The sequence below is a fragment of the Staurois parvus genome, unplaced genomic scaffold (assembly GCF_062004578.1).
Source record: "Staurois parvus isolate SC_StPar_1 unplaced genomic scaffold, SC_StPar_1.0 ptg000505l, whole genome shotgun sequence".
Taxonomy (NCBI): domain Eukaryota; kingdom Metazoa; phylum Chordata; class Amphibia; order Anura; family Ranidae; genus Staurois; species Staurois parvus.
This window is the reverse complement of record NW_028318301.1, coordinates 2,152,501-2,173,356: the sequence shown is the minus strand read 5'-3', so window position 1 is coordinate 2,173,356 and position 20,856 is coordinate 2,152,501. Positions and strand designations below refer to the sequence as shown.

Genomic DNA, 20,856 nt, shown 5'->3' with positions numbered 1-20,856 from the left:
ATCCTATATGGTGTAAAAGCAATCAGTGTAAAAAAAAAAAAATCTTCATCAACCCCCACAAGTAGTACAGTGTCACCATGGTGACACTGTACTGCTAGGATGACTGTATGTAAAAAAAAAAATAATATAAAAATGTAAAATGTTTAGAAAATTATAATTTTTGGTTATAAACTAATTTGGCTTATTTTTTTTTTTACTAAAAATATAACGGAATACATTTCAGCCAAGATTTATGATGAAAGATTATTTATTTGCAAAATGTTATAAGAAAAACACTTCTTTTCAAAATTTTTTGACTTTTTCATTTACATAGCAAAAAAAATAAAAATCCCGGCAGTGAATACATACCACCAAAATTTAAAGCTTTATCTGTCTCAAAAAAATGGTAACAAATTCATATGGGTACAGTGTTGCATGACCGCACAATTGTCATTCAAAGTGTGATAGCGCTGAAAGCTGAAAATTTCCCTGGACAGGAAGGGGGTAAAAGTGTCCAGACAGGAAGTGGTTAAAAATTACCAGGTCCAGATAATTAATACAATCTCTATTGCAAACACTATAGAAAGATATATACTGATTGTTATTAATGTCGAAGAACGTCTTGTAAACAGCATTTGAAAGTAAACAAGTTGTTGAAAAAAGGGGAAGTTGTTTTTTAGCACCACACCAAAAACCTGTTTTCCATATTTGTGTTCCTATAGCGATATAAAGGTGGTGTGTTGGCGGCTGCTTCATTATACACTTGGGGATTGGTCAATAGCGCAGATATTTTATATGATTCTATGCTTCAATCCTTCCCTCCCCAACCCCAATTTTTCTTTTCGACCCTCCCTGTGCCTAGAATACTTGAGTCTGATCCTGGATACATCCCAGGCAAAGGTTTTTCTTCAAGAAAAAGTTCTCTATTTCTCTAAGAACTCATGCATGACAACTGAAATCCCAAAGAAATCCCACTGTGATATTTTCCATGAGTGTTCAGGGTAAAATGGTGGACTTATTCGAGGCAATTCCATTCAAGAACTTTCCAACTAAACCTTGTTTCAGCATGGGAAGAAAACAAGCCTTTTCCCTGCATCCACCCATGCTCCTATCCAAACAAGCAACATTCCCCTATCCCAACAAGTGCTTATCCTAGTTGATCATCACTCCAACTAAAAAAGTGGGGAAAAATCATTCCTTCCTTACAGTTGGAAACGTCTTTATGTCAAGCTGTAGAGGAGTCTTTCAGTCCTTGATAGCTCAGGGAACATGGTCAAGAGAAGAGACCAAACTCCCTTTCAAATTCTTGGGAGTTCAGTGCAGTCAGTCCATCTCTTCAGCACATGACTGCTGACCTCTTCCCAATAGGCCAGATTTGCTATCCTAAGTATCTTTATTCCACCCAGCTTCACATTCTCTTGCCTTATTGACATGGCTGTTTTAAACCCAGGTCTTAAAGGCTAGAAGTTTTTCTGAGGCTGTGAATTCTGCCTTGCTGAAAGTAAGAAAAGCTGTTCCAGGAAGATTATCATACCTGGAAATCTTGCTTAGACTGTGTGCACGTCAATTCAAATCCAGAGATTACTCTGTGCCTCGTATTCTGGCGTTCCATGCAAACAGGCCTTGACCAGAAGCTCTTAGCACCCTGAAAGGGCAACTATTGGTCATATCTGTCCTCTTTCAAAGGCCTTTGGCTTCTGATTCCCTCATGAAAACATTTTATTCAGGTTTGTCTACATTGTGTGGATGTATTCGAGCCATTAGAGTGTACCTAAAAAGCTACAGCTTTCTTTTGACAAACTAATTTCCTTTTTGTTCTTTCCGCAGGACCTCATAAGGGGCACTCTGCTTCAAAATCCACCATTACATGGGTGGAGAAGGAAGTTAAGCATATGCTCAAAATTAACTACCTTTTCCCTTGCTGTTACCTATTATCCGTTGGAATGTTCAGGACCCTTTTAACAAGTGGATGTCCAATTGTCTGCAAATGCATCTCTCAGCCAACAAAGTTCTTGCAGTGGCTCTCTGAACCTGGGGTTAACCCCTGTATCTTGGGCTTTTTGGCACAGTTCTGTTGCTTAGTTGTTGCCCACCCTTGAATTCATTGCTTGAATATTTTTCATGCCTGTGTCCTGTACTGTACATTTTAAGATCAGAGGATTTTTATGCTTGCCTGTAAATTCCATATCTTAAACTAGAGGACACAGGCCACCCTTCCTAAACTCTTCTTGTTTCTCTGCATTGCTAACCACAAAAAATGACTTGTGATTGGGTTTGGAATATAGGGTAGGGGGGCATGCCTTCAAAAGCTTACCAGTATCAAATCACATGAAGGTATGAGCCTTGTAACCCTTTTGTTTTTTTTGCCTGTGTCCTGTACTGTACATTTAAAATATAGAATTTACATGCAAGTTCCTCAGTTTTTCTTTGTAAAGTCCATCACTTAATTGTCTTAACTGTTTTTATAGAAGCAAGTAAGGATTTTTTTTTATGCTGAAAATGCATGGTAGTGAAATGCCATGTGGTTCTTAGTGGGCCCCACAATAAAGATCTGCAAGAACAGACAAATGGGTCTTGCTGTTTACTTTTTATTTTAGGGGGGGGGGGGTGGTGGCATGGGGGTATGTTTTATTATTGAAAATGTTATTGTTTTAGTAAATCATTTTTACTTCTAGACCTAAAATATAACTAAAGGCAAAACTTTATTTTAGACAGAGTGCAGAGGGATTAGAATGCTTATCAGTTTTTAGTGTTGATTGTGCCTGTTACCATTTTTGAAAGTGAAATTAAATGAAAATTCCAAATTTTGGGTTGTCCCCAGAAAAGAAATAGAGGGTAAATCTTCTAAAAGGGGACACTAGTTCTTGTGACCTGTGGGTCCCTAAGGAATTCCCCTAATTTGTGGGTATTTCCTATCACTTCCTGTATGGCTATGGGACAGGAAGTAAAGGGAAATCTCTGCTTTGGAATGCAGGTGGAGACAAAAACGGGTTATAACCCTACCCCTTGCTCTATCCAAAATAGGAAAAAGTTTTGGCTTAACAGTTGAATGTCAAAATTAATATGTGGAGGCTGCCATTGCTGACTTTAAATATTATGTACATAAGTATTTCTAACACCACTTTTTCCATGTCAGTGACTCAAAATGCTACAAGGAGAGTGTAAGGATTACAATCCCAGAGCAAACACATTCAAAAACAAATCACTAATTGTACCTCCAGTATTTCTTGCTTGTCTGCTTCCTTTTAAGCAAATTTTTTGCCTCATATCTGCATGTGTATGAACATTTGTATATTTGGATAATTTGTATGCATGGAGAAGATGCAATAAGTTTATTTATTTGATTTTTTAAGGTAAGCAAGCTGAAAAGACACATCCGTTCACACACTGGAGAGCGTCCTTTCCAATGCAGCCTGTGCAGCTATGCTAGCAGGGATACCTACAAACTGAAGAGGCACATGAGAACTCATTCTGGTATTTTCTTTCTTTTTGCTTTAACTGGTTTGGATTTATCGTCAAATTAATCTATGCCCTAACCGTACACTTAAGTATTTGCATATTCTGACCAAACACTAAACGCGCCTTAAAGCAAGGCCAAATTTGCTTTAACTATAAGCATCATGGAGAGAATCATCTTTTTAAAGTTCACCACAGTGGCAAAGAAATGTGACTTTTCCCTAATCCTTTTCTAGGATAGCTACTAGAGAGATGATTGACTCCACCCTAAACAGAAAGCACAAGACCAACACAAGCCAAAAAGTTAAATGCCACTCCCACACTCCTCATCCTTCGTTTACTTGCGTTTCTGAACGTCCATTGGAATATTTTTGTTGTTTATTTCAGTTTGGCAATTGTGGCCATCCCCTCATTCTTTCCTCAGTGTAGTCCAGTCCCAGTCTCTGAGCACTGTCCTACATCTCTTCCTGAGGCTTTCCTTTCTACTATGCTGTACTTTGTCCCTTATGAAGTGTAGGGGTGAACTCTAGTTTTTTGGCTTTTGGTTAGTTTATCCACTCCCCATTTCTAATACTTAATTCCAAGGGAACAAGTGGTAAGATGAGGATCATGAATGCAGCTTTTTTTTAAAGCTAGTGATGCTTTCATGCAAGTCCTCATGCACACTGGACGTTTTTACAGCTGCTGTTTTTGGCTTTTGACTGTGTTGTGTTTTTTTTTGTTTTTTTTTTCTACAGCCAGTAAACCCCCCAGCATGTTATCCTGTGTCCATGCACACATAGACTATAATCCACCGTTTTTTGGCAGAAAAAGAAAACCCAGGACTAGTGAGTTTCTAGAGGAGTGTTTTTAGCTGTAAAAACACTCTTAATGCTGAAAAATGTGGTAAATTGCAGCAACCCGGCATTTTTGGACGTTTTTGTTTTCACAAAAAAAAACGCAAGCAAACGTGGGAAGCTGCCGCTAAATGCTAATACAAAAACGCAGAAAAACTCAAGTTTTTAACGTGACTTTACACAGCTAACATTACCAGCGTTATTAAAATGCCCAGTGTGCATGGAGCCTAAAAGTGATCGAGCAGTTATACAACCACCTGCTCACTTTTACATAGCCCTCCCCTATCGCCTGCATTCCTGGTTTTTGCCATGCCATCCGGGAGCATGGGGCCGCTACACTTGGTTGGGCTGGCTGGGTACAGAAGAGAAGGAACATCCTTTTCCTCCCCTACTGTTTTAGCAAAGTCAGAAGAACATGTATTACACCACTTTCCAGTTTCAGTTGTGTGTTTACAAGCTGTTAACGGCTAGACAGGCATTTGATCAAACTGAACTTGGTTTGATCAAATGCTCTTGAGTGCAGAGGAGAGATCCGGGGTCTAATGGCAATAATTCTAGCAGCACAGCTCATGTTCAATTTTAAACTGGTAACCTGTAAAGTCTTTTAAAGGGTCACCTGTAGATACTTTAATGTACTGTAGTTTTTGTCACCATTCCATGGGTGTGCATAATTTTAACACCTGACATGCTAGGTATTCATTTACTCGGCATAACATCTTTTATATTTTACAAAAAAATCTTGATTCTTGTAATCACCTCAAGCTGTAATCACCATAAAATCCTTTTACTCTGAGTTCATCAAAGAGCATAGCCATTCTTCATGACGCAATGTTTGGTCTGGCCACCTACAGGAGGATGCTAGGTGCAACTAAAGTAAAAATTCACCCAGAGGGTGGCCAACCCCCCCTCTCTTCCCCTCCATCTGCCACATCGAGATTAGTTAGTAGCCAGTAGTATGATATACACACGACAAGGCAGCCAAAGAAGAGAGAGCGGGTGTTGTGTCCTTCAGTGAACTCCAAGAGATTTTCCCATATCCTCTTTTTCAGGTTAGCTACTTGAGAGAGATGATTCACTCCGCTTGCAACAGGAAACACTACCAGAAAGAATAAATAGCCCCTCCCTCCCCCTCATCCTCAGTAGTTTTGTGTTTCTGACCATCCAAGAGTGTGCTTTGTCATGTTTTTGTTTTGTTTCCTCTGGCTCAAATAATTGTGGTTGTCTGGTCCCCTTCAGGTGACTAGGTCCTGGTGTGCCTTTTTGTTATGGTTAAGTTGCTTACCTGAGGTTTTTTTTTTCCTGAAGACGCACAGTCATGGCCAAAATAGTGGCACCCCTGCATTTCTGTAAGATAATGCGCCTCTTCACCCAGAAAATTGTTGCAATTACAAATGTTTAGTCATTCTCATGTCTATTGCTTTTGTTTGTATTGATGACACAAAAAAGTGGAGAAACAAAAAGCCAAATCTGACACATTCCACCCAAAACTCCAAAAATGGACTGGACAAAGTTATTGGCACTTTCAATTTAATATTTGGTAACACACTCTTTGGAAAAAATAACTAAAATCAATTGCTTCCTGTATCATCAGTGAGCTTCTTATATCTCTCTACTGGAATTTTGGACCAATCTTCTTTCGCCATCTGCGCCAGGTCTCTCAAATTGGAAGGGTTCCTTTACCAAAATGCTGTTTTGAGATCTCTCCACAGGTGCTCTATGGAATTGAGATCTGGACTCCTTGCTGGCCAGTTCGGTACACTCCAACATTTTGTCTGAAACCATTTCTGGGTGTTTTTTGACATTTACTTTGGGTCATTGTCCTGCTGTAAGACCCATGACCTCTGACAGAGACTCAGCTTTCTAACACTGGGCCCCACATTGCATCCCAGAATTCTTTGGTAGTCTTCAGATTAAATTATGCCATTTACATGTTTAAGACATACAGTGCCTGAAGCAGCAAAGAAACCCCAAAACATCAGTGAACCTCCACCATGTTTGACTGTAGGGACTGTAATATTTTCTTTAATGGCCTCACTGCCTTTTTCTGCTTTACCAAAGCTGTCATTTTGTTTCGTCTGTTTACAGCATATTCTCCCAAAAGTATTTTGGCTTTCTCAGGTAAGTTTTAGCAAACTACAATCTGGCTTTTCAATGTTTTTGTGTCAGCAGTGGTGTCCTCCTAGGTCTCCTACCATAGCGTCCCTCTTCATTCAGATGGTGACATATAGCGTGAGCTGACACAGTTGTATCTTGTGCCTGAAGGTCAGGTTGAATTTGTCTCGAAGTTGATCAAGGTTCTTTAGCCACCATTCGAACAATCCTTCGTTGTAATCTTTGATAAATTTATCTCTTTTGTCCACGTCCAGAGAGATCAGCTACAGTGCCGTGGGCTGCAAGCTTCTTGACCATGTTGTGCACAGTGGATGCAGGAACATTAGGATCTCTAGAGATGGACTTATAACCTTGAGATTGTCCATGCTTTTCCACAATTTATGTTCTCAAATCCTCAAGACAATTCTTTGCTGCTCTTTCTGTTCTCCATGCTCCATGTGGCACACAGACACACAACAGAAAGGTTGAGTCAATTTTTCCCCATTTTAACTGGTGTGATTTCTGTATTGTCAGCACCTTTTCATTGTTACAGATGAGTTTAGTTACAAATTACAGAAGCATCACAAACTTGGAATTCAATTCTTTCTTACAATTTTGAGAAGGTGTAAATTTTTTCCAGTCCGTTTTTTGTGTTTTGCGTGGAATGTGTCAAATTTGGCTTTTTGTTTCTCCACTGTTGTGTCATACCAATACAAACAAAAGAACTAAATATGAGAATGCCTAAACATTTTTAATTGCAACAATTTTCTATGTGAAGTGGTGCAGTATATGACAGAAATGGAGGAGTGCCAATATTTTTGGCCATTATTCTGTGACCAGTAATTTAACCCCCTCACTTCGTGTATGACCTGTACGAAGGGAAACTTTTTTTTTTTTTTTCTTCAAAGTTCTTGGTATTTTTTTTTATTTTTATAGAGAGAAAACTTAGACTGGTACTCAAGTGGTAAAGGTAGGGTAAATTTTAGATAGGAATTTGTTTTTATTCAGCAATCACATTGATTCCAGAGTGGGGCTCTAATTTCTACTACACTAGACCTGGTAACCTTTGGAATCCCAATATCAAGTTTAGAGAAGGAGAACGTTTTGCTCCTCCATCAGTGGTTGAATATACACATCTGAGTAAATCAAAGGTTTTTAGCCTGCACACGTTGTTCGAGATATAATGAATACAGGGTTTACAGGTCTGAAAAGCGTAGGATTTCGTGTCCATCATCTCTTAGCAATATGTTCAAAATCTGTAGAATTAGTGTCCAGATCATATCAACAGGGCTTTTTTTTGGGGGGGGGGGCGAACTAAAGACTACAGATCTATCATTTGAGGATTCTGTCCTCATTTAGGAGTCAGTTGGAAAGACAAAAGTTTATCTTTGCTCAAGAGTTTGATGGGCTTCAGATTTTTCTCAAGGCCCTGCTTTGGCTTCTACGTGTGTGTCAAGAAACCTAGGTGTATGATTTCCACGACTTGATGGTCTTTTCTCAGCTGGAGTCAGATCCATGAATCTGTTGCCTTTGGTTGGTAAAATGGTAACTTTTCTAGTTTTCGCTGCAGTTTAATCTTTTAAATCCACAGCAAGAGCAGCAACCCTCAACATTTCTGTCTAAAGTGCAATATGGCTCAAAGCCTGGCAAGGTGTCCTGACCTTGAATTTGAGGTGGTTCTGGTTTATAAACTTTTTGGCACATTCATGGTGTGGAAAGGAATATAGTTTTCTTCTACTCTTCTTGCAAAGCAAGTCTGTTTTCTGTAAAGGCCAGAGCACTTGGTCCTTCGACCAAGTAAGAGGTCCACTTTCAAGTCAGCCCTCCAAAAATGTGACACCAGGCCCACGGGTAAGGGTGTCCTTCTCAAAAAATACTTTGGGGAGATTTTAGAATGCTTTTTCAATTTTAAAAGGAACCTAAACAAGTTCCATATAAATCAAAGCATGTTTGTAATGAGCAGCTTGCTGTTTCATGAGCCTTAACTGTCTACTTGTAGGATACCTACCTGCATGTTCCAGTTCAACAGTCCCTTATATTTATTTATATATATATATATATATATATATATATATATATATATATATATATATATATATATATATATATATATATCTTCTTTAGGCTTGTGATTCAAGCATAAATGGCCTGCAGCACTGAGTGTTTAGGGTGCTTGCTTTTGACCTCTGTTGTGCTCTGCAGCATAGTGATGCACTTTTTATGACTTTAGATTCTATAAATTGCTCTTTCGTTGGACAAAAGGTAAAGCTGTTAAGGTTTTATAGGAAGGTTGAAAGGATGTCTCTCGAGATTTCTGTAACTCCGTACCGGGGTCCAAGGTGTAGTCGTCTTCCATTTGTTAGGAGCCTAAAGTGACAGTGAATGTCTAGTTTGTAAAAAAAAAAATATATTCAAATATATATTAACTCTAAAAAGTACATTCTATTGCTCCCAGGCTCCTCCTCCTCCTTGCTGCTGTTATTCAACTTCCTGTTAGAGGGTGGCTGCATTTGTTCTCTATTGTTCCATTGTTTGTAGAAATGTAGCCACCCTCTTGCACACTCCCGAGATGGATTGGGGACTATGGGATTTGTAATGTTCATACTGTACTGCACATAACTGTAACTAACTTGCTTTCTAAACAAATGTAAGTGCTTTTCATTTGTTCCTGGGGAGCCAAATACAGCTGCCACAGCTCTCAGCCTTAAAGAGTATGTATACTCAAAATTTGATTTTCTTGATATGTGGCTGCTGTACAATGCACTTGTATTAAAAAGTGTCCTATTCTCTTGGTATTTTCTTTGTGTGAAATCCCTGGTATTCCTACCAGTCCTTCTACTTTTCTATTAAAAACTGACCACACTAGGCAGGAGAACACACTGTGGTCAGTTATCTAGCTATGTTGGTAACTTAGCCTGCTCTCCTCCAATGATCAGACTTGTCCTGACGTGTTCTCCCTGCACTGCCTTTCACTGGGAAGATCAGTGTATTGCTGTTTCTCCCACCCTAGTTCTTATGCAGCTGAGAACAGAGGGGATGGATCACCACTAATAAAAAAAAAAAAAAAAAAAAAAAGGGGGTGGGGTGTTTTATAATGTTTTTTTTTAATCTATACACATGCTTTGCCTTTCATTTTTATTTTAAACTGAATGGGTAGTTTTACAGGGTGAGGATTTAGGGCCCTGCTCATGGAGCTTACCGTCTAAAGGAAGGAGAGGTGATATAAAAGGTGATAGCTGCAGGTTGTGATCTGATTGGAGTTGACTCAAATACAGTTCTTAGGTGGAGGTGAGGTAGGTGTCCCTGGTTAAGTGAGTTTTCAAAGATCGCCTAAAGGCAGACAGGGTCTAAGCTGATGGGTCATACTGGGGTAGGGAGTTCCAGAGGATAGAAGAGGTTCTGGAGAAGTCCTGGAGGTGAGCATGGGAGGAGGTGATGAGGGAACTAGAGAGCAAAATGTCTTGGGAGGAGCGGAGCCGACGATTTGGATGATATCTGTGGATGAGATTGATGATGTATCTAGGGGCAGTGTTGTGGATGGCTTTCTATGTTGTGGTTTGTATTTTGAATTTTATACGGTGGCCTAGTGGAAGCCAGTGAAGTGTTTAAGTGTAGCAGCAGAATTTATAATAAATTGAAGGGGGGATAGTCCTGTGTAAAGGTAGGCTGCAGTAATCAGGGCGGGATATCACCAAGGCGTGGATTTGTTTTCTGGTGTCATCAGGAAGGGGCCAATTCTGGAAATGTTAAGGTTGAAGCTGCAGGTTTTAGCCAGTGATTGGATGTGCAGCCTGTAGGAGAGCTCGAAGTCTAGGATTACGCTTAGCACTCTGGCATGTGGGGAGGGACCAATGGTTGTGCTGTTGATCTTTATGGTAAACTCCATAAGTGATGGATCTAGGAGGAGGAAATATTACAAGCATGGTTTTAGAAAGATTGCGTTTGAGAAAGTGGTGTGACATCCATACTGATATGTCACTCAGTAGATTTGTGATACGTGAGGTGGTGAGCTTGGGAGTGGAGAGAGAGATCTGGGTGTTATCAGCTTAGAGGTGGTATTGGAAGTCATGGGAGGTTATCAGTTGGCCCAGGGAGGAGATGTAGAGAGAGAAAATGAGGAGCCGAAGGACAGAGCCTTGGGGTACCCCAAAAGAAAGCAGAAGAGGAGCTGAGGAGTTTGTGTTGTATGTGACACTCAAAGTGCACTGAAAGGTAAGAGAACCAGGAAAGAGCAAAGTCATGGAGACCAAGGGAGTGGAGTTTACGGAGGAGGAGCGGGTAGTCAACGGTGTCAAAGGTAGCGTAAAGATAGAAGTACGAGTATGGTGTAATGGCCATTGGTTTTAGCCGTTATTAGGTCGTTAATGAGTTTTAGTAGGGCAGTTTCAATAGAATATGGTGGGCAGAAGCAAGACTGTAAGGGATCTAGAAGGTAATTGTCAGTGAGGTAACAACTCATACGGTTGTGGACAAGGCGCTTGAGAAACGTGGAGGCAAACTGGAGCACGGAGATAGGTCCTAAGTTATTCAAACAGGTGGGGTCCAGCGATGGGTTTTTTTTTTTTTTTTTTTTTAGTATTGGGGTAACCAGTGTATGTTTAAGCAGGGATGGAAAGGTGATGGTGGAGAGGGAGAGGTTGAAGATGTGGGTTTGAGAGTTTGATAGAGCAGGAAGAAGGCTGCAGTAATTGTGAGGGGACAAAGTCTAGGGGATAGGTGGTGAGGTGAGCCTCAGCAAGGAGTTTCCCAACCTCCTCGGTGGTAACAAGGATGAAAGAGGAAAGTTTTTTTTGAGTGTGGTGTTGGACCTGGTATGTTGGTTGGAGGAGGAAGCTTGATACTGGAGATCTGATCACGAATTGTGTAAATTTTGTTCTTGAAAATACTAACAATCTCCTTGGCAGTAATTAAGTTGGTGAGTAGAGGCAGTGGGAGATGAAGTAAGGAACGAAGGGTAAAAAGAAAGAGTTGACAAGGATTGGATGAAAGGGTTCTGAGAGTGTTGAAGTAGGTTTGTTTAGCAGTGTGGAGGCCAGAATTCTATTTGAGAAGGACGTATTTGAGAGAGTGAAGGGTGAAGAGGGCATGGCATTGAGATAAGAGAATAAGGGTTGCAGCTGCTGCCCGAAAAGGAAGACTGCTGCTTCTGCGGTTGGCAGTTTGATTGTGGAGGGTCAGGGTTTGGGGCAGTATCGCCAATAGTAGTAGGAGGGTGAGGGAGGTGGGAGTGGGATTTATACTTGGGCAGATCCCGTAGTGATGACATTATCTGGGCTCAGAGAGCAAGAGATGCACTATATTGCCAAAAGTATTGGGACACCTGCCTTTAACCACATATAAACTTTAATGGCATTCCAATCTTAGTCTGTAGGGTTCAATATTGAGTTTGCCCACTCTTTTCAGCTATACCCATTTCAACTCTTCTGGGAAGGCTGTCCACAGGGTTTAGGAGTGTCTCTATGGGAATGTTTGACCATTCTTTCAAAAAGGAAATTGTGAAGTCAGGCACTGATGTCAGACAAGAAGTCCTGGCTCGCAGTCTCTGCTCTAATTCATCCCAAAGGTGTTCTACCAGGTTGAGGTCAGGACAGTCACGTTCATCCACCCGAAACTCGCTGTTTCATGTCTTTATGGACCTTGCTATGTGCACTGGTGTGCAGTCATGTTGGAACAGGAAGCGGCCATCCCCAAACTGTTCCCAGAAAGTTGGGAGCATGAAATTGTCCAAAATGTCTTGGTATGCTGACGCCTTAAGAGTTCCCTTCACTGACACTAAGGGGCCAAGCCCAACCCCTGAAGAACAACCCCCCTCCATTAAACCTTACACTTGGCACATTGCAGTCAGGCAAGTACCATTCTCAAGACACATCCATTGGATTGCCAGACAGAGAAGCGTGATTTGTCACTCCAGAGTACACTGCTCTAGAATCCATTGGTAGCGTGCTTTACACCCCTGCATCTGACACTTTGCATTGCACTTGGTGTTGTAAAGTATAATGCAGCTTCTGGGCCATAGAAACCCATTCCATGAAACTCTCTGCGTACTGTTGTGCTAATCTGAAGGCCACATGAAGTTTTGGAGGCCTTTAGCTATTGACTCTGCAGACAGTTGTCTGTGCACTTCAGCATGCAGTGACCTTACTCTGTCTTTTTACGTGGCCTACCACTTTGTGGCTGAGTTGCTTCTGTTCCCAGTTGCTGCCACTTGTTATAATACCACTAACAGTTGACAGTGGATATTTAGTATCATGGTAATTTCATGGACGGACTTGTTGCACAGGTGGTACCATATCATGGTACCACACTTGAATTCACTCTACTCCTGAGAGCGACCCATTCTTTAACAAATGTTTGTAGAAGCAGTTTGCATTCCTAGGTGCTTGATTTTATATACCTGTGGCCATGGAGGTGATTGGAATACCCGAATCTGATTTGAAGTGTTTTCCCAATACTTTTGGCAATATAGTGTATATATAAAATCTAAAACCATACATATAAAGCGCTATCCTCAGTGTTCACAAACATCATAGTTAATATCCCTTTAAATCTACAATACACCACTTGCAATTTTATGTTTAAAATAACGTTCCCAAAAAATCCTTTTTTAATAGTCAAAATAATAGTGATAAAATTAGTTTGCAAATACAAATTCTCCTGTGCGAGCAAACCAATCAAGCCACCACCACCAGAAAACAGTCAAACTCCTTACTCTGTAATATGACCCCTATATCGCAAGCAGGTCAAAGAGCGCTTGTTATATCACCATTCCAAACTCCTTCATGCTCCAGGTCCGCTCAAATGTCTTTCCCAGGATCTCATGGACAGGACACACATGGATGGTTTCCAACACCTCAGGACTATGGGACTGCAGGTATTCAGCCACTCCCGTTACACTTCTTCCCGCATGAACCATATAATTAAAAAGGAAACACACTGCAAATAGAGTGATACCTGTTTAAAAGCTGCTATTTAATCTTCGTATATATGCTTTAAAAAAATGTGTGCAAAATCAGCAAACAGTAAGTGTTACTAAATCCACAACAGTAAAATTAAATCTCTATATGCAGTAAAGCATGCTTGTTATACTCACAGTGGAATTTAAGGGGTTAATCATCTGCATTGTGTAAAAAGAATGTTTGATCCTGTCTTCTCTGATCCTCCCCTTCTACTGTCCCCAATATATCTTATAGAACAGAGCCTTGGGGGCAAGCTGCACATGCTCAGTTTGGTGTGTATTGCTAAATATTTGTTTTAAGATTTTTTTTCTTGGGTGAGTGCATGTGGACAACACAGGGCCAATCAGCACTGTCCAGACAGATGGCCAGGGTCCTGCAGCCTCATAGGACAGTCAAGGGAGAACGAAAACTCCTCTTACAAGTTTTAACCAGTGCTCTGCTGGAGACTGATGGAAGTCACAAGACTGCTTTAATTGCTGATAAGAAAATGGAAGGTTATATTTACTGAAAAAAATTGCATTTCCATGTGTACAGTGACCATGCCACATTCAATGTTACCTAAATCCCCTTTCTTCCCCATTCTGATGCTTAGTTTGAACTTCAGCAAGTCATCTTCACCACGTCTACATGCCTAAATGCATTGAGTTGTTGCCATGTGATTGGCTAATTAGAAATTTGTTACCAAGCACTTGAACAGGTGTACCTAATAAAGTGGCAGCTGAATGTAGAATGATATGGTTTACAAACTATTTTATCTTCGTAGATCTGCTTTAAAAAAATATTTATGTGCAAAATCAGCAAACATTACACTTGCGATTAACACAAATGCTCTATCAGCAACTGACGATAATGCTCAAGAACAAAACGACGTCAGACACTGTACCCGCTAATGAGTCGGGGGAGGAGCCTGAACATGGCGGCTGTGGGGAGCGTGTGGCAATAGCTCCCTGCTAAGCGCCGCTATTCGACCTCCCCAGTGACCACCTGGAGTAGGATATGGGGAATTGACTCACCGGAGTCTGTCAATCGGCACAGGAGAGGAGGAAAGCCGGAGATGAGACCAGGGCGGAGGTGGCAGTGAAGCGCTGGTCCGCCCGGCGCCTTACGGAGGAGAGACCCAGGAGGCTGAGGGGCAGGTGACGTGGTGGGAGCGCGTGACCGGCCCCGGAGGCTCTCTGGAAGAGGAAGAAACCGGCCGGCTTCCCGATGCAAGAGGGAGCCGCCGGCTCTCATGTGTTTAATCCCCACGGCCAACCGATCGATTTTGGGTCTGAGTGACCCAATAGAGAGAAGGGATTCACCCTGCTATCCGGTGAAAAGTCTGGATGAAGGGCACGAGGAGAGGAGTGAAACCCAGAGGAATCCCCCCTTGGACTGAATTGCTGTGAAGGCCCCACACCTCAAGCTCGGAGTCTCTGCTGGGAGAAGAAGGGTGAGTGAGAGCTATTGGGGGCTTATCGTGTGGGGGAACCCCGAGTGATATGGGAAATCTAGGGGTGAAGGAGAGGAGGGGAGGATTCCCTGGGCCAAGAAAGAGAAGACGAGAAGAGCTCCAGGTGTCCCAGGAGAGTAAAAATACATGGGATATTAGCAGGTACTGTCTCGTGTACAAATTAAAAGACTGACACAATTTCATATAGAGAATAAGAGAAGAAATCAGAGTTTTAGAGGAAATGAAGAACAAAGGTCCTAAGGGAACAGGGCCCAAAGGGTCTCAAATAGATACGATAAAGAAATTTACATCGCAAAGAAATATTACGCCAGAAAGGGCCCAAGGTGCAAACGCAAAAGGGGATATGGACATGTCTCTGGGAAACAGTCCTAGATTATCAATGGGTATGAATAGTAGCGGTAGCCACCTAACAACAGAGGGCTTGGAAAAAAAAGAAGTAGATGGTGAACTACAAGCGCCAAATAAAAAGGAGATGACAGAAATGTTTCAAAGTTTGGAAAAAATGATAAAACAAGAAATGACAGTTGTGCGCAATGATCTAAGACACCTGCTATGGAGAGTGGAAGAAACAGAGGAAAAAGTTAAAAAGCAGGCCCAAACCATAGATAATCTAGAGAAAAAAATAACTTATTTGGAGAATACCCAGAAAAAAATGCTCTATAGGATGGAAGTGCAAGAAAATAAAGAAAGAAGATGTAACCTTAGAGTTCGAGGAATTCCAGAGCAAGTAAAAGGGGAATCACTATATGATCTTGTCGTAAACGTTCTAAACTCCATAAGAGACAGACCTGAAACAGACGGGATTAAACTGGACGGAGTGTTTAGAATAGGAAAGTTTAATCAAGCGGTGGAGAAGGAAAGATCAAGAGATACAGTGGTCCAGTTCCAAAAATTTGGGGTTAAAGAGGAGATATGGAGGAAGATTAAAGGAAGAGCATTAATTAAGTATGGAGACTTAAAAATCCAAATTTTTGCGGACCTAACACCAGAGACCCTATGGAGAAGGAGATCCTTGAGACCCTTGTTGGAACAAATGAGAAAACAGAATGTCCAGTATAGATGGGGTACCCCAGCTTGTTTAATTGGCTGGAAAAATGGCGTAACAGCATATTTGAGATACCCGGAGGAACTGAGGGATTTCTGTGACAGACTGAAATTGCACAGAATGGTGATAGTGGGGTGGGAAGAAGAAGGGAAACAGAAGATACAAGAAAAGAGGACTGGCAGCGGGCCGGGGGGAGGGGAGGCCTGGGGGTGGGGAGAGAAGGGAGGGGAAATTGAGAAGAATATATATTTTTTTTTTTTCTCTTTCTCTCTCTCTCGTATCTCTCTCGACCCCCTGGGCCCCACATATGTTGAAATGGTAACCCTCGGGAGCTTCGGTTGAGGGGGAAAGTAAAGATTTTTGTATTTCTCCTGCGGATAGAGAGAGGGGAACTGGGGAGGTCGAAGGAGAGGGTAGCCGGCCATGGGTGGAGCTTAATCCCAAAGCATTTAATCAGTGGTGGAAATAGATCCACAAATGATTTATAGGCAGTCTTTAAGCCTAAAAATGGGTAGGGAGGAAAAAAAGAATGGGGGAGGGGGGGGATGGGAGTTGGGTTGGAAGGAGGGAGGGGAGGAGGTATTGGGTTAATACTCTGCATGACAGTAGGGATAAAGAGGAAGAGGGAAATGGGAAGAGAGATGGAGCGAATTGGGAAGGATGGAAGAAATACAGTTTATAACCTATAATGTGAACGGGTTGAGTTGTCCAGGGAAGAGATTTAGGTTGTTTAAGGAGTTACATCATAGGGCAACGTCAGTGGTATTTTTACAGGAGACGCACTTTGAGATAGAGGCAAATGTGAAACTGAAATCCAAACACTACCCAATATGGTATTATGCAGACTCTCCAATTAAAAGAGCAAAAGGGGTGGCAATAGGTTTGCAAAGAATATGAGATTTGAGCTGGAGGATAGAAGAACCGATCCGGAGGGGAGGTTTTTATTCTTAAAAGGTAGGCTTCAGGGGATTGAGTGTACTTTAGCCAATATATACTGCCCTAATAAAAACCCGGAGATGTATATGAGGGGTCTGATGAAAAAATTGATGGAATTTAAAAAAGGGCGTTTGATAGTTGCAGGAGACCTAAATTTCTGTATGGACCCACAAAAGGATAACCCCTCTTCTGTGCAAAGAGAGGGGAGTAGGTCTCTGAGAGCTTTGAAGAAAGTGATGCATGAATATCAACTAGTGGACATCTGGAGAATAATGCATATGAAAGACAGAGACTATACCTTCTTCTCTAATGCACATGAGATATACTCGAGATTAGATTACATCTTAATAGACCATCAACTCAAAGATCATCTGGTTAAAATTGACATAGAGACAAGAACGTTCTCGGATCATGCCCCGGTCGTAATGAAAATGGGATGGGGAAGAAGGTGGACTGGAGGATTAGGGTGGAGGTTAAATGAGGCTCTTCTTCTGGACGAGGATTTAGTTCAGAAAATCGAGAAAGAGATTAGGGTGTATTTTCAGGAGAACGAAACAGAGGAGGTGTCGATAGCTACGGTTTGGGAAAGTCATAAGGTATTTATAAGAGGAATCTTGATCGCGGCAGGAGCAAGGAAGAAAAAGGAAAGAAGAGAGAGGGTCAGTGGGCTTCTAAAAGAAATACTGGACTTGGAGCAGATCCACAAGAAGAAAATAACAAAAGATACGAGACAGAAGTTATCGGATAAAAAAGACGAGCTAGAGAGGTTGATGGAAGAAGAGAGGAGAAGAGTATACAACAGGGTATTAAACGAGAGATATAGATGGGGAGATAGACCAGGAAAATATCTAATGAGAGCGTTGAATAAAAAGAAAAATAGGAATTATATAGAAAAGATAAAAAGTCCTAAGGGGGAGTTGGTCCACTCAACTAAAGAGATTATTAAAGTGTTTACGGAGTATTACAGAAAGCTATATAATATTAGTCCCCAAGGTCCTCTAAAAGAAGCTCAAGAGGGAATCAAAGAAAAAAAGATGATATATTTAAAAAACGCGGGATTACCAAAACTAAGTGAAGCACAGTTGATCTCCTTGGATGTGGAAATTACCCAGGAAGAAATTAAAACAGCATTAAGAAGCACAGGGGGGGAAAAAGCTCAGGCCCGGATGGCTATACAGTTAAATACTATAAGAAATTTAGTGAAGTGCTGCTACCCAAACTGGAAAAGTATATGAATGCTCTGGGAGGTGGGATGGAAGTGAGGAGAGAATCTTTACAGGCCCATGTAGTACTTATTCATAAGGAGGGAAAAGACCCATCTCAGTGCTCCAGCTATAGACCTATTTCACTATTGAACACAGATACCAAACTGTATGCAAAGGTTTTAGCAAACAGGTTGAAAGATCTAATGCCTGAATGGATCCATGGAGATCAGGTGGGCTTCGTACATGGGAGAGAGGGTAGAGATAACGGCTTGAGAACCCTGATGCTTATTCAGAAAAGTAGAAAAGGGAAAGCCCCGGTGGTGCTCTTGTCAATTGATGCAGAGAAGGCATTTGATAGAGTGGACTGGGGCTTTATGATGGACAACTTAAAAGTGCTGGGGATAGGTGATAGAATGTGTGAGTGGATAAGTAAACTATATAGGGAGCCTACTGCAATCATCACGGTAAATGGGGAGAGATCAGAACCCATTGGAATGTCTAATGGAACAAGACAGGGTTGCCCACTGTCCCCTTTACTATATGTGTTGTCACTCGAACCTCTGCTGTCAATAATAAGGAACAGTGGAGCGGTAAAGGGAATTCAGATAGAAACTATAGAACATAAAGTAGCGGCCTTTGCGGACGACTTATTGTTCTATGTGGGGAATCCCCGAATAACTCTCCCAAATATAATGAAGATTTTGAAGGAGTATGGTGAACTATCAAATCTAAAAATTAATCCAACGAAAACAGAGATTTTGAATATTTATATATCAAAGAATGAAAAAGAAAATCTACAAAAAGAATTCCCCTTTATATGGAGAGAAAAAGAGATAAAATATCTAGGAATAAAACTCACTGCCTCATCTAAGCATCTGTATAGATTAAACTATATTTCTTTGATAAATGAGATCAGGGAAGATTTAAAAAGATTAGGAGGAAACCCATCCTGGATAGGACGTATAAACCTAGTCAAAATGGTAATTATGCCTAAAATATTGTATAGATTTCAAATGGTACCAATTAAAATTCCAGAGGCCTTCTTTAAGACAATAAAAAGAATGTTAACAAGATATATATGGAAGAATAAAAAACCTAGAATAGCATATGAAACATTGAGTAGGACTAAAGAGAAAGGGGGATTGGGTCTACGGCAGAAAACAGAGGTACCGAAGGAGGAAGACTGGATTAATAGAGTAAACCAGATAGGTAGAATGGTAAGATCATACCATATGCAGGAAGATAGCATGGGAGTGTATTATATGAGATGGGAAAAGTGGGAAAAAGGAGGATTGAAAGAGAAATATAGGAAACTATGAACTAGGAAGTTAGCCAAAAATTAATAATGCCTCGAGAGAATAGAATGGTTTAGAGTCTGCAGAGGGGGAGGAGGGGTGGGAAGGGTTGGGGTGGGATGGGAAAGAAAAGAGTTTTTAGAAGGGGAAATGTAGAAATGTTATAAATGCCTATTTATATGTGAAGTGTTTCCCTTTTTGGGTATTTGTATTTATATGAAAAATTTAATAAATATTTAAATTAAAAAAAAAAAAAAAAAAAACACTGTACCCGCTCACCGCTGTGTTTCGCTACAAATAGCAAAATATGGTGCTTCTATTTTATTTTATTTTTTTTAATTATATGATCCATGCAGAAAGAGGTGTAGCGGCCTGAGCGGCTGAATACTTGCGATCCCACGGTCCTGAGGTGTCTGATGTATGCCCTTGAAACCATCCATATGGGTCCTGTGAATTATATGAGTTCATGGGAAGGACATATAAGCTGGTCTGCAGCAGGAAGGAGTGTGGAATGGTGGTAAAACAACAAGCACTTTTTGACTTCCTTGCACTTTAGGGATCATATTACAGGGTTAAGAATTTAGCTGTCTTTTCTGGTGGTGGTGGCTGGATTGGTTTGCTCGCATCTTGCCACAAGAGAATTTGGATCTTTTTGTTTTCACAAACACTTTTGTGGACTTTTTTTTATCACTTTATTATCTTGCATATTAAAAAACGTTTTTGTTTACTTCAAACATAAATTGCACGTGATGTATTATAGATTTAAAGGGACAATACCTATGTTTGTGAACACTGAGGATAGCGATTTACATGTATGGTTGTAGATTATTATCTGTATGTGGGTATTTATGTTGTCAGCATTCTGTTTACATTTTATTTAGTTGTGAGATGTGATTTATAACACATTTTCACAAATTGTGGGTAGGTTTTTGTGTTTTACTGCAGAGTTTTTCGATTTTCAATATATATAAATATAATTTTTTTTTTCTCCTATACAGGCGAGAAGCCGTATGAATGCTACATTTGTCATGCTCGCTTTACACAGAGCGGAACCATGAAAATGCATATATTGCAGAAACATACTGAAAATGTAGCCAAATTTCATTGTCCTCATTGTGATACAGTTATTGCGAGAAAAAGCGATTTAGGTGAGTAATGCTTTAGTGATCTTGTTTGTGGATTTCTGTTTTTCCCTTTTCATGGATTGAGTTGAATTCCTATGTACTTTGTTAAACAAAAAGACTTAGGACACAAGCAAGTGCTAGGTATCAAGCCGCTTGTGTAAAGGTGAAACCTCTTGCCCTCTAAACAAATATATAAACAAATATGCAGCGCTGAAAAATAATCAAGTGATATTAGTGCGGGTGTCTTATAGCACTGTAGGTGATCAATAAAGTAAATAAATGTGTGTGTGTGTGTATGTATATATGTATATGTGTGTGTGTGTATATATATATATGTGTGTGTGTGTGTGTATATATATATGTGTGTGTGTGTGTGTATATATAAGTGTGTGTATGTGTATGTGTATGTATATATATATATATATATATATATATATATATATATATATATATATATATATATATAGATGTGTGTGTGTG

At 40.5% G+C, this 20,856-nt stretch overlaps 1 protein-coding gene across 2 annotated transcripts in view; it reads left to right on the top strand.

The window, feature by feature from the left end:
* CTCF (CCCTC-binding factor) overlaps window positions 1-20,856 on the top strand; it is a 166,672-nt gene that overhangs the window by 91,434 nt on the left and 54,382 nt on the right. For both annotated transcript variants that reach the window (XM_089689957.1, XM_089689956.1), the window contains 2 exons: window positions 3,333-3,453; window positions 20,251-20,400. In XM_089689957.1, the coding sequence (XP_089546083.1) occupies window positions 3,333-3,453; window positions 20,251-20,400 (271 nt within the window). The remainder of the gene's footprint in view (window positions 1-3,332; window positions 3,454-20,250; window positions 20,401-20,856) is intronic.